Raw genomic sequence first — 12,723 nt, 5'->3', positions numbered from 1 at the left:
GAAACTTCTTCAAACTAAGAAGAACTTGCAAACTCTCGCAAAAAAAGCGTTGCGTGTCTTATCAACTAAATCCGGCCAGCTGCTTTTACTTCCTCTGAGCTGTGCGGCTGACGGGACAGCTGGTTGAGAGATAGTAACGGAGTAACAGAGGTCAGCGCGGATTGAAAGTAAAGACGCTTCATTGGCACGTCTGGTATCTGGTGTGAATCCGCAGTAACAGGGTGAGTTCTGGTCACAGTCACGGCACAGCAGGCGTCTGCAGCCGGGCTTTAATTACCTGACCGGGTCCACGTTCCTCCATCGGGTACTTTAAATGTTTTATCACGCTGAAAAAGAGTCAGAGTGACATTTCGACTGTGGAGTCGGACAGACAGACAGAGCAGATGGTGAGGAGACATGTTTACTGTCAGGACGGGAGTCTGATGCAGGCGAAGCATCGAGTGGGAGGAGGAGATATTTCAGGAGAAAGAAAGAGCTTTAGGACATAAAACATCCTCTACAGACTGCTAAAACACACACACACACACACACACACACAGTCGGTGTGTTATTTAATGGGATCAGAGCCATCTGGAGGTTTCCAGAGACTCTGCTCCTCCATTTTATATTCTGCAGAGAAAAACTCCACATTATTACTGTTATTTTTATAAGTAATAACAGCCGAGGCCGCAGAAGCTCCAGAGATGAAGTGTTGATAGCAGCAGCAGAACTACGGCGGCGGCAGAAGACGCGGTCGTACTTCCTGTTTAACACGATAAATCACCTGGTGGAGCGTCAACGTCACGTTATCTGCAAACACACACACTCGAGTTCACAGTGTGTGGCAGAGGTTGTCTGAGAAGGACTTTGATGCCACCATCAGCAGTAATGTGGAAGTTAGCCAGTGTGTGTGTGTGTGTGTGTGTGTGTGTGTGTGTGTGTGTGTGTGTGTGCGTGTGTGTGTGTGTGTGTGTTGAGGCTTGCTCTTAAGTGGAGCATCTCTAAAATGATTTCCCAGGTCGGTGAATGATGTAATTGTCCCTGCATCACTCACTCTGCACACACAGAATAAACACACACTCAAGCGCACACACACACACTCTCAAACACACACACAAACACACACACACACACACACACACAAACACACACTCTCAAACACACACAGGTTGTTCAGTATATAATTTCTGCTGCCAGCTGAGCACACTGTATTATGATGAAAGTTTTTAGTTTTGGTTTACTGACAATTTAGGTCAAGTACACTGACACACACACACACACACACACACACACCCACACACACACATACACACACAAACACACACACACATTATAGTGAGAAGGAAATGTTCACCTTTTGCCTTACTGATGATTCAGGCCAGTAACCAGCTGGGGCACAGTGTGTGTGTGTGTGTGTGTGTGTGTGTGTGTGTGTGTGTGTGTGTGTGTGTGTGCTGTACCTTTGTGTATAAAACAGCCGACAACAGAAACAATAGTTACCTTTAGTAACTCCAGTTCTATGAGTATCTGCTCCTGTTGTTTAAACCCGTTGACGTAAAGATGGCCGACACGTCTCTTCTTCCTCCTCCTGCGTCCTGACGACGTCTCTATCTGGGTTTTTGGTTTCGTTATCATCCTGCTCCACTGTCACACTCACAGCCAGCACAGAAGTCAAACTGGTCCCCTGCAGACTGGCTCGGTCTGATGGTTGGATCTTGTGTCTTTGCAGGATTCCTCCCAACATCAGAGACATAGTTTACTGCACCGGGGTCAGCCTGATGGACGAGGACGTGTGGGAGTTCATCTGGATGAAGTTTCACTCCACCAACGCTGTCTCAGAGAAGAAGATCCTGCTGGAGGCTCTGACGTGCTCCGACAACATCTTCCTCCTCAACAGGTACAAATCACAGCAATGTGAAGTTCTCGTCTTCTTTCATAAATGTAAAATCAGTTGAAACAGCTGCTAAATGTTTGGCAGGTAAGACACGGCACCAGATGAGCTGGTACAGACAAATAATTGATGATTAATCTATTGAATTTAATGCCGAATGCACAAGAAGGCACCGGTCATTTAGAATTTGCTGTAGCCGTTTCAAAAAGTTGCCTTTTACTTTTCTCGTCTCGCAAAATCTCTTAAAATCGTGTGATTTGTTAAGGGATATTCCGGTGTAAGTTTGATCCATGGTCTAACACACCGTGAAACTGTGTTAGACTCCCTCTCCAGAGATCAAGTTAGCAGACCGCTAATTTACGGAGTTTTATCAACCTCAGAAACGACCGCACGACAACAATACACTGCAGTAAATGGATCCAAATATAAACCGCCACCAAAAAGCCACAAATAATGCTCAGAACAGCACCAAACTTCAGCAACAGTACAAATAGGGTCTCAGCACATAGTCCGGGGCATCTAACCTCCGCTAGCTTAGCTGGATTTCTATTGTGAAGCTAAAAACAGATTTCAACTCTCCTCCATCAGCTTCCGGGTCGGGGAAGTCCCGACGCGACGATTACCGAGTGCGGTTAGAAATGCTCAATTCCGTTCTTTTCCCTGTCCGCTCTCGATAATAACTGTTATAAACTGGCAGGTAAGACACATATGAACTTTGATTGCTTTTCCATGGAGTCATAATCATACATTTTCATCCATGAGCCGCGGAACTCTACTGCACTCGGTAATCGACTCGTCGGGACTTCCCGTCAACAGGAAGCTGCTGCAGAAGAGTGGTAAATTTAGTCAGCTTTTCAGTAGAAATCCAGCTAAGCTAGCGGAGGTTAGATGCCCCGGACTATGTGCTGAGACCCTGTTTGTACTGTTGCTGAAGTTTGGTGCTGTTCTGAGCATTATTTGTGGCTTTTTGGTGGCGGTTTATATTTGGATCCATTTACTGCAGTGTATTGTTGTCGTGCGGTCGTTTCTGAGGTTGATAAAACTCCGTAAATTAGCGGTCTGCTAACTTGATCTCTCGAGAGGGAGTCTAACACAGTTTCACGGTGGTTTAGACCATGGATTAAACTTACACCGGAATATCCCTTTAAGGCAGTCTTGTGAGTCTTCTGCTTCTTGAACAGAAGAACACTAAATCTGCTATTTTGAGTTGGTATATTAAACGTTTTACAACATCACTTAATTACAACACAAGTGTTGTTTCCTTTTTCTAGAGAATAATCACTAATTCTTCCTCTAGACCCCCCAAAAGTCAATAAAATTCTGTCTTTGTCTTCAGTTTCTCTACAGAAAGTTCCTCTATTGTTGTTGTGGTTCGCTCAGAGTTTTACTGCTGACCTCACTTCACTCCCGGATAATCTTCCTCCACAGTTCATGTGCTTAATTGCATCTCACAGAGACGCTTACACATTAATTTATGAGGACACACAACAGCGCTGGGAAAGAATGCAGCTATAATTTATCTCGTGCCAGCGGAACGAGCAGCAATCACAACACTGATATATTATCACGTCAGAAACTTGCTGTGGGGAACGTATTAGCAAACCGTCTGCTGTTTACACATCCAGCAAACACGGAGGAACATTATCAGTCATTTTAGTCGTGTTTGTGTCTTTAAGTCCAATATTCACTCAGCCTTTCAGCTCTGTGTTTGGTCTCCACCACCTCCCGAGGGAAATATCAGTCAGTTAAGCTGCTAAACGCTCCGTCGTCGTCACCTGCTTCGGTCTCTGACGGCGTCTGTCTGCTGGGCAGGTAGTTTTCAGAGCCTGTCGGCTGGAAACAGCTGCCGGCTGCTGCTGCTGCTGCCGGAGATTAATGAGAGCTGAGAGACTGAAGCAAAACAGTAAAGTTGCAGGTTATAAAATTAAAACAATACTTTGAGAAACAGAGCTGAGAGGAGCTGCAGAGCCGGATGACTCTCGGGGGTTTCGTCAATACGAGCAACCTTGTTAATATTACATGATAGACTTTTAATACAAGAGTATGTGTGAGTGCAGAAGTCTATAAGAGGTTTATGGTTCAATCCCATTTCCAGTTCCGACCCCTCAACAGAACAGAGATACAAGAGGTGGTGGTGGAGTTATTGTGATCTGGTCTTTGACTCTCAAATGTTGGAGGTTGAGGAGCATTTAAATAAAAGTCACGCTCAGCTGCATCACACGTGATAAAAACATTCTAACAACACTTTGACTTCAGGGAACAAAATGCTGACTGTCATGGATTTTTTTTGTCAAACTGCAGTAAGTTTCAGTGTCTGTGGCGCGTTGAAGGAGAAACAGAAACGTGCAGTTATGCCCGAGGCCACACATGTACATAAATCTGTGTGTGTGTGTCTGTGTGTGTGTGTGTGTGTGTGTGTGTGAGTGTGTGTGTGTCTGTGTGTGTGTGTGTGTGTGTGTGTGTGTGTGTGTGTGTGTGAGTGTGTGTGTTACCAGCAGAGTTTTTATCACGTCCTAACTGCCGCTATCTCTTGTTGAGAAAAATAACGGCAATGGATCTCACACACACACTCAAAACTGTACAGTGAGACCGATTGGTGTGTGTGTGTGTATGAGTGTGTGTGTGTGTGTGTATGAGTGTGTGTGTGAGTGTGTGTGTGAGTGTGTGTGTGTGTGTGTGTGTGTGTCTGTGTCAGGTATTGATTTTCCAGCCACAGTAAACTGTTCTGCAATCAGAGAGGTAGTACTGCATGTCCAGATAGGAGCTCACAAACACACACACACACACACACAAACACACACACACACACACAAACACACACACACACACACACACACACACACACACAAAGATCTAAAAACCACGGCACAGACACACACTGATTGGTCACACAGGAAATGGTTTCAGCACAGAGGGATTGTGGGAAAAGGGAGAGAGAAATTGATTTGGGGAGTTTAATGAAAAGACAGCCGCTACAAACAACACACACACACACAAACACACACACACACACACACAGATATAACAAACAGAGAGTTGGAAACGGTCAAAGAAGAAGAAGGTACAAACTCAGATTAATTTGTTCACTCGTCCAAATTATCAGGATTCTGCCAACAAACACTTTGTGTAATTCCCTCAGTCTCTTCACAGGCGGGGGGTAATCAGATTACCGGAGCTCATTTAAGTGTCCAGGCTCAGTTTCAGAGGAGTAATTAGTGGTTTGACAGATTCACCCAGCAGCAGAGCTCCGAACAACACAACAAAAACTACAAAATGTCAGTTTCCATCAGAGAACTTGACCTTTTCTGCCTGTTTTACATGAACAGAGATGCAGCCTTGTTTTGTTTGTTTGGCATCCCGAAGACAATAAAAAGGAGAAAAAGAAAAATGTCCTTCCAGACGGACAGTTTGGCTTTTTCTTTTTGGTTCACTCACAAACCTTCGAGCTCTGTCCTCGACTAACGCCTCTCCAGGTGTCTCGATAAATGCACAAATCTTACATTTTGGGCTTAAATTCCACACACAGGCTAACAGTGTTGCACACTAACAAACATCAACATGGTAAATTAGCATGTTAGCATTATGAAATATCATCCTTTTTGTAAGAGTAAGACCAAAGCCTGTATTTTAACAGGCTATGGATGCTAGCATTTTTTTAGGAGAATGTGTAGCATGCTAATATGTGATGGACAATGTTTGTTTACAAAAGTGTTGGGTGGATATTAAAGACGCTAGCAAAGCAACACAGTGAATAAATAAAGCACAACATTCAGTCTGCACAGGCTAATATTATAATATAAGCACTATTAATCTCAGATTTCACACAGATATGAGCACGTAGCTTTTACCATTTTGGGACTAGGAGAATCTTCAGCATGCTAACATGGGATTGCACACTGTAGCTCCAGTTATAAACATTTATAAACAACAACTTTAATTGGTTAATGAACTCGGCGGCTGTGTCTCTGTGTCTCCCAGGTTACTGAACCTGTCTTTGACCTCCGACCTGGTCCCGGAGCAGGATGTGATCGACGTCATCATCCACGTTGGCAGAAACCCTCAGGGTCGAAACCTCGCCTGGAAGTACTTCAGAGAAAAGTGGGACGTCCTCAACGCTCGGTGAGAGTCCGTCAGTCCGTCAGTCCGTCGGTCGGTGTGGAGGATGTTGAGCGTGACCCCGTTAACTCTGTCTCTCTGTCTCTGTGCAGCTACGGTGAGGCGTTGTTCATGAACTCAAAGCTCATCGGTGGAGTCACGGAGTTCCTGAACACCGAGAAAGAACTGAATGAGGTAAAACACACAAACATACATCATTAGTGAGTTTATGGTTTGGGTGGCAGCTAAACGAGTTTGGTTAATCGGTGTTAATCCAACTAGCATGCTTCAGCTAACGTATAACAATTGAGTTGATTATTTGGATCACAGGACAAATTAAACTGTGGAACGGTTTGGGACCAACACAGCGTTACACCGCTGGATCCTACTGAGTTAAATCGATACCTTTGTTGTAGAAACTTCTGTTTTCTGTCTCGTTAACTCCACTTATAAACAAATTGGGTTCAGATAATAGAATTTATACGAGTACGAGGATCATCTGAGGGAAATGTGTCAATGAAAATCATCTTTTGGTAGCTATTAAAAGTAGGAAAGACTAAAAAATGTCCTCTTAACTCGTGAATGGGAATCGTTGATCTGAAGCTAACAGTTTAAATATAGCCACTCCTGATCAACTCACATCCATTTCCAGCTTAAGTTCACAGTTTCGGTTATCCGTGCACATTTCGAGTACACATACAGAAACACATAATGGTGCACTCACTCATCCCTGTTATTTTCTGTAATACAGTGGTTTTCTTGAAACTCGGAGGTGATTTTCTAAAAAGAGAAGGTAGAAGGTAGAAATGGGAAATAAAATGAAAGCAGAAGTTTGTTTTTAATCCATCTTCCTAATGCTCCCAACACCACATTTTCTACATGCTGTACAGCGTTGTGGGAGTTTCCGAATCAAACTCTCACTATTCATTCCTCCTTTGTGATGAATACTTTTGTGATGAAAGCATTTTGTTTCCAACACTTCTGTTGGTATGGTAACAAAAAATACTGCCTCAGCGTGGGTCGAACAGAATCAGCAAGAATTAAAATGGGACCCCCGAATCCAAAAACTGCCTGAAAGGAAGCGAATGACGCGCCTTTTATTTCTACTCTCACAGTGGGAAGAGAACAGAGAGTGTAAGTGTAAGACAGAGGATAATTAGGCAGGAAGAGAATAAGGGAATAGATAGGAGAGTGAACTGAAAGTAAAGAGGAGCAGAGGAGCGCCGTTAACAATATGAACTGCATTAAAGTGAGTAGAGGGGATGGATTTTCACCATTTCGCTCCAGTGAATCTGTCAAACTCTGACCAACACTAAGTTTCCTCTTTACTCTTTAACTTTATTAATTCTCTTTCCTTTAAAGTTTCTCTTTGGATGAAAAAAAGTTTTCTCATCCCCCACCTCTCACACTGGAAAACCATTTCCTCAGTGGCCTTTAAGACGACGCTCCACTTTGATACTTGCTGGAAATGTTACCTCTAATTGTGAACCTTTTAAAGAAGCTTTCCCTTGAATCATCAACCTTTCAAAGGACAGTTTAACTTTAATAATTCACTTCCTTTTGCTTAAATGTTGCAGTTTATTGAACGTCACTGAAAAAATAAAGTCGTCTCTTTACTCAAACATCAAGCAGCCTTTAGTTTTTGACCCGTCGGCTGTCTGATGGTTTGGTTCTTCACTTTGGGCCGGAGTAAGATTCATCTTCAAAGTATGTGGACACTCCTTCTATTGGAGTTGATGCTTGATGATAAAATCAGAGTATCTTACCTGATCGCTGCAGTGAACTCCAGAGATCAATGCTTTAAAAAGTGATTCAGGAATAGCTGCTGTATGTGTCTCAGCCCAGAATACACACCATTAACTGGTGCGGATACAAAAAACGGGGACGGATCCAAAATCTTTTCCGCACTTTTTTAAACTTTGCAAGAAAAGGCATTTTTCAATGCTTTAACGTAATAACAAAGATAGTACTCAAACAGAATTGTGGTCAGGTTTTTGGGGGATCTACCACTAAAAAAACCTGTCAGAAATAGTTCTGTGTTTCAGTTTGATGATTTCCACCTCGTGTTTTGGGAATAATGTTTTGTTCGTCTGTTACTTCCTTGTTTTTCTGATCTTGGTGTCACAGTGGGATTCAACTTTCCTATCATCTTCTTTCTTTTCATTCCCACCTTTCCTTACCCCTCCTCCCTCCATTATTTCCCTCTCAATCTCTACCTTTCCTGTCCTTCCTTTCCTCAGTTAAAAGAGTTCATCCAGGCCAGCGGCGTGGGGACGGGGCCTGCGTGGCCGCGGGCGCTGGAGATCGTTGAGGGCAACGTGCGCTGGCACCGCCTCCACCGGCGGCAGTTCTACCAGTGGCTGCGCAAACCTCCGAACCTCGGCTAACGCTGCGGCAACTAGCTTAGAGGGAAGCGACTGCAAACTGACTGCTAAGCTAATGCTAATGCACTGCTAGTTTACAGATGCAGTCGGAGAGAGTGAATGAAGAGAAGGACTGACTTGACTGGTCGTTCAGCTGGTTTCTCAACTGGTTTTGCTTTTAAAGAAATTAGTTTTCAAGCTTTTTTATTTCAGATGGATTATTTGTGTGGCTGATGTGGTTAAACTGGTTTTCCGCGCTGTAAAAAGTAGACAACTTTACGTGACTGAAGGTGCGAGCTAGCTAGCAGTCACTGCTTCAGTAATTGCAAGCTAGCAACTAGCCTCATAACCTAAACATTGTGATTATGATCGGAACATTCTTGAAATTAGCGAAATGAGATATTACAACAGCAGATAATGGTTTGTATGGTCACTTCTTGACTTAAGAACCAAAACTAAAGTTTATTTATTGGGAACTTTTCTGTAAACTACTAAAAAATAACTTTATACATTAGCAACATGCAATTTAAACTATGTGGACCTTCCTGACAAACATACTGAAAGTTAGGAATACAAAATGGCCACGAACTGTCCTGCTTCTCATGTCGGTGCTAAAGGTCTTTGTAGGTCTGAAGATCAGAGTCTGAACAGAACAGAAGTATCGACTTTCTAATTTGATTCTCAAATTGAGCCAAAATTAAATCAAACCAGGGAAAACATCCAGACCAAACTTAATCCCACTTAAAGGAACAAGCCCAGTCACGATGAAGACGTTTCATTGGCTGACTCAAGATCAAGCCTGTGTTTTCTGATCCAAATTCCTCATCAACCAGTGACCCAGAACATTTTAAATCGGACCTTCCTGTGTTCTCTACATGAAACCAGCCGACAGCAGCAGGCAGATCTCCCAGCAGTCAGCGGCATGTCAATCACTGAACAGAACTGTAATTAACACAACATGGACTCAGCGTCCTCTGATCACAGCACTCAGAGGACTCATTCAAACTCATTAACTCTCCACAACATTCAAACTGCTTCAGCCTGAATTTTAAAAGCAGCGAGGCTTATTTTTTTTTATTTTTTTCAAGATCAAAAACTACAGCAGTTTGGAAAACATCAGCGGGTTTGGGAGGCTTTACTTGGACCCTCCTCAGAACTGTTCTTTGAGTTTAAAAACCCATTACAGCTTCAACATTTTGCTCTGAACCACAGCGAACATCACATGTGGAGGAACTACTGACGAGCATTGATGATGTCGTCAACAAAAACAAATGATGACAAATGATGTTCTCACATTAAAGGCTGTTAGGATGTAGTAGAGGTGTAACAGATTTGAATCCTGACCGTACTATACAATAAGATTCTAATACATTTCCTCGTCTCCTAGTTGAAAAACCAAACAATTAGTGGAATATATAGAATGACTTAAACTCTAGGAGGAGTTTGTTAAAGTGCAACACGTTTAAAACCATAAAAAAGGAGCACAAAACTCATATAATATATAAAATCCATCAGAATATAATATTGTGTAACAGTTTAACGAGTTTTTGAGCATGTTTAACCCCAAAAAAAGAGATTATTTTGGCAGAAGAAGAAGAAAAAAAATAATATTTTGTCCAGCTTCCTTCCTTCAATCGGGTCGTCACACCAGTCGTTGCCCTGGGAGAAATATGAGGAGTTTGTTAAAGTAAAACACGTCTAAATCTGCAAAAATTAGCATTAAATTCAAAGTGGATGACTTTCCGATGGTAATGGTAGGTTGATTTTGTTTAAGTTCTAAGTGTGATACGTGTGTGTACCAAATTCATAGATGTAGGTGAAAGTAGTCCCTCAAAAATATGATTCTTTTGGAAGAAAAATAATAAAAAATACTAATAACAATGGGCCTTGACACTGTTCATGCTTTGGCTCTCATAATTACTTTTTGAAAGCAATCAGATAAAAGTGCAACACAGTCAGAAGGAACTCAAAACAAGGACAACTAAATGGTTTCAGGTATAAAATTAGATTTTAAAAAAGACAACAAAAAACATTGATTCGACTACACAAAGAAAGGCAACGTTTTCTTTCTTGCCAATCGTCTTTCTTTGGTTTCTTATCACACATCTTCATTGTAACTTTCAAAAGTTGTCAGAAATCACTTCCTGCTTCACTCGTTTCCTTTTCTATCTTAGTCATAAACTTTGTAATAATTGAGATTTCAGAAGAGGACTTTGGGGTCGACCGATGTGGTTGTATGTCAAATGAATAAAGCCTTGCATAATGGAATGTTTAGCCAAAACTATTAAAACTATCTATGGACAAATTTAGACAGTGAAACAACAGAACCTTACCAAAAACAAAAATAGAGAACGATTTTGACACAACTCAAGTTAGTGACCTGTAAAACCTGAGAAAGACTGACTGAGATTAAAACTCTGACCAGGTAAAAATTAACAGATCTCTTTGGTTTCATAAAGCACAAAACCAGAAAGTTGTAAGTTGAATGAAGCACGTCGGCCACGGCTCCTGGACAGAAAGATACGTTTTCTTTTTAGCCAATCAGTGGTTAGCTTTTAGTCAATCCTTTTTCTGTCCCCAGATTTACAGATAAATGAGTAGAGGGTGGTAAAATTGGGGCAAGGAAATGGCTGACGAGACAACGGAGACTCTCCGGGTGCGATTATACGCAGATGATGTGACTTTTTACGCGAGACTGGTCAAATGGCGACGTGACAGTTAAAGTTCGCCATCAGCGGACTTTTACGGTTTGTGTGACAAGACTGGACATATGTGAAGGAATTTATAGCATGACAGATTCTGCAGCATGATGGATTCTGTGGTGTAAAGTCCCACAAGTCAGCAGGACCGTAAACTTCACAGGGCAGTGGATTCATTAAGTTTCACAGCCTGACGGATCTTATAAGGCGTTTAATGTCGCAGTTCGACAGATTCAAAGTCTTCAATGGACCGACAAATTCTACGATTCGAATGATTTTATGCCGACATGGATGGAAGTTGAAGGTGCGATGGACAAACGGAGTTGATGGATTTGACGCCACGATGGATTGAACAGTGCAACAGAACTGCGTGACGGAGTGTTCAAACATAAAGTTGTTCTCGAGCGGTTTGACAGAAAGTATCACGGACTCTGAAAATCAACATGTTTTCTAGCAGCATGGATTGTACAGTTTAATGGGCTCTGCTGTTCAAGATGGATTTTACAGGGTTTGGATGTCTGATTTCTCCCTCAGCAACAAACAAGGAACTTGACTTTGGGAAAAAAATGCATCTATGTGACGTTTCTTGGGGGTCAACTTGGAAACTTTTAGGTATTTTGGGGGAAGGACTTAAAAAGAAACTAATTAAGTGTCTGAACTGAAGTGTGGTGCATTGAAGCTCCGTCCTGCTGAACGGACTTTTTGAAGTTATTCCTCTTCTGTTAGATCCGGCATTGATGTTAATAATTGAGCCATATATGAATTAATGGGCCTGCCTGCTTCTATACACAGTGTGTGTCCAGTGATGTGTGTGTGCGTGTGTGTGTGATGAATTATGAAGATAACAGCAGCACTTGTGGCGATGAAGACTGCTGTGACAGTCTTGATAATTAAACATTGCTATGATTATGATCAGGACACAGGATGATGGCAGATTTGATGATGACGGTCGAGTCAGTAATTATAATTGTTGATGATGTGAAAAAGCTAATTAGTATTATTATGATTATTATGCTAATTATTCAGTATTTTCCAGTCAGGGAAACTTGTTTTTTTTTTTAAGAAAACACAACAAATCTGCCCCGTGTACAAACAGAATACTTAAAATCTAAATGTGGAACTTGAGGATGTTAAAGCAGAAAATGTGAAGAGTGTTGATGATGATTATAATCATAATGATGACGACGACGACGACGTGGGACCAAAATGTGACGGAGACAGGAAGTTGCAGAGCAGAGTTTAATCCTACTTCCTGTTTGCACTGCTGTGGTTTCCTGTGTTTTTCTGATTGGACGATATTAAAATGGTTAACCTTGAGTGTGAGCCGGTCTTTTTCAGTTCTGAATGGAACGACGAGTCACGAGGAAGCACCTGTGTCAAGGTTTTGAGATTCAAAAGAACTTTATCGTCACGGTCTCTGACAAAACAGTGTTTTTATTATATTTACTCGAGTGTTTCACTGCTACTTGAATTCCACTTATTTTTGAACTTACAACTTACAACAAGGTCACATGTTGAACTCGTGAGCTTCAATCTGTTTCATTCCCCTGCCGGCGCTCAGCCTGCAAGCTGCTGCATCCCTCCAGAGGACACGGAGCATTTACAATGGCAAACATAAGATGATACGTAAGAGAGTCAGGGATTAAATGTGACACAAACATCAGCTTGTTCGTGAACATTTCTGTCCGGGTTTCAT

At 42.0% G+C, this 12,723-nt stretch overlaps 1 protein-coding gene across 1 annotated transcript in view; it reads left to right on the top strand.

The window, feature by feature from the left end:
• The window catches only part of LOC115595542 (thyrotropin-releasing hormone-degrading ectoenzyme), a 181,225-nt gene extending 168,881 nt beyond the window's left edge, over nucleotides 1-12,344 (top strand). Inside the window, exons 17-20 of the mRNA XM_030440159.1 lie at nucleotides 1,709-1,876; nucleotides 5,849-5,989; nucleotides 6,079-6,160; nucleotides 8,206-12,344. Coding sequence (XP_030296019.1) covers nucleotides 1,709-1,876; nucleotides 5,849-5,989; nucleotides 6,079-6,160; nucleotides 8,206-8,352 — 538 coding nt within the window. The 3' untranslated portion in view covers nucleotides 8,353-12,344. The remainder of the gene's footprint in view (nucleotides 1-1,708; nucleotides 1,877-5,848; nucleotides 5,990-6,078; nucleotides 6,161-8,205) is intronic.
• Nucleotides 12,345-12,723: the final 379 nt, after the last annotated feature.

The sequence above is a fragment of the Sparus aurata genome, chromosome 14 (genome assembly GCF_900880675.1).
Source record: "Sparus aurata chromosome 14, fSpaAur1.1, whole genome shotgun sequence".
Classification (NCBI taxonomy): Eukaryota; Metazoa; Chordata; class Actinopteri; order Spariformes; family Sparidae; genus Sparus; species Sparus aurata.
This window is presented reverse-complemented; position numbering and strand designations above follow the sequence as displayed.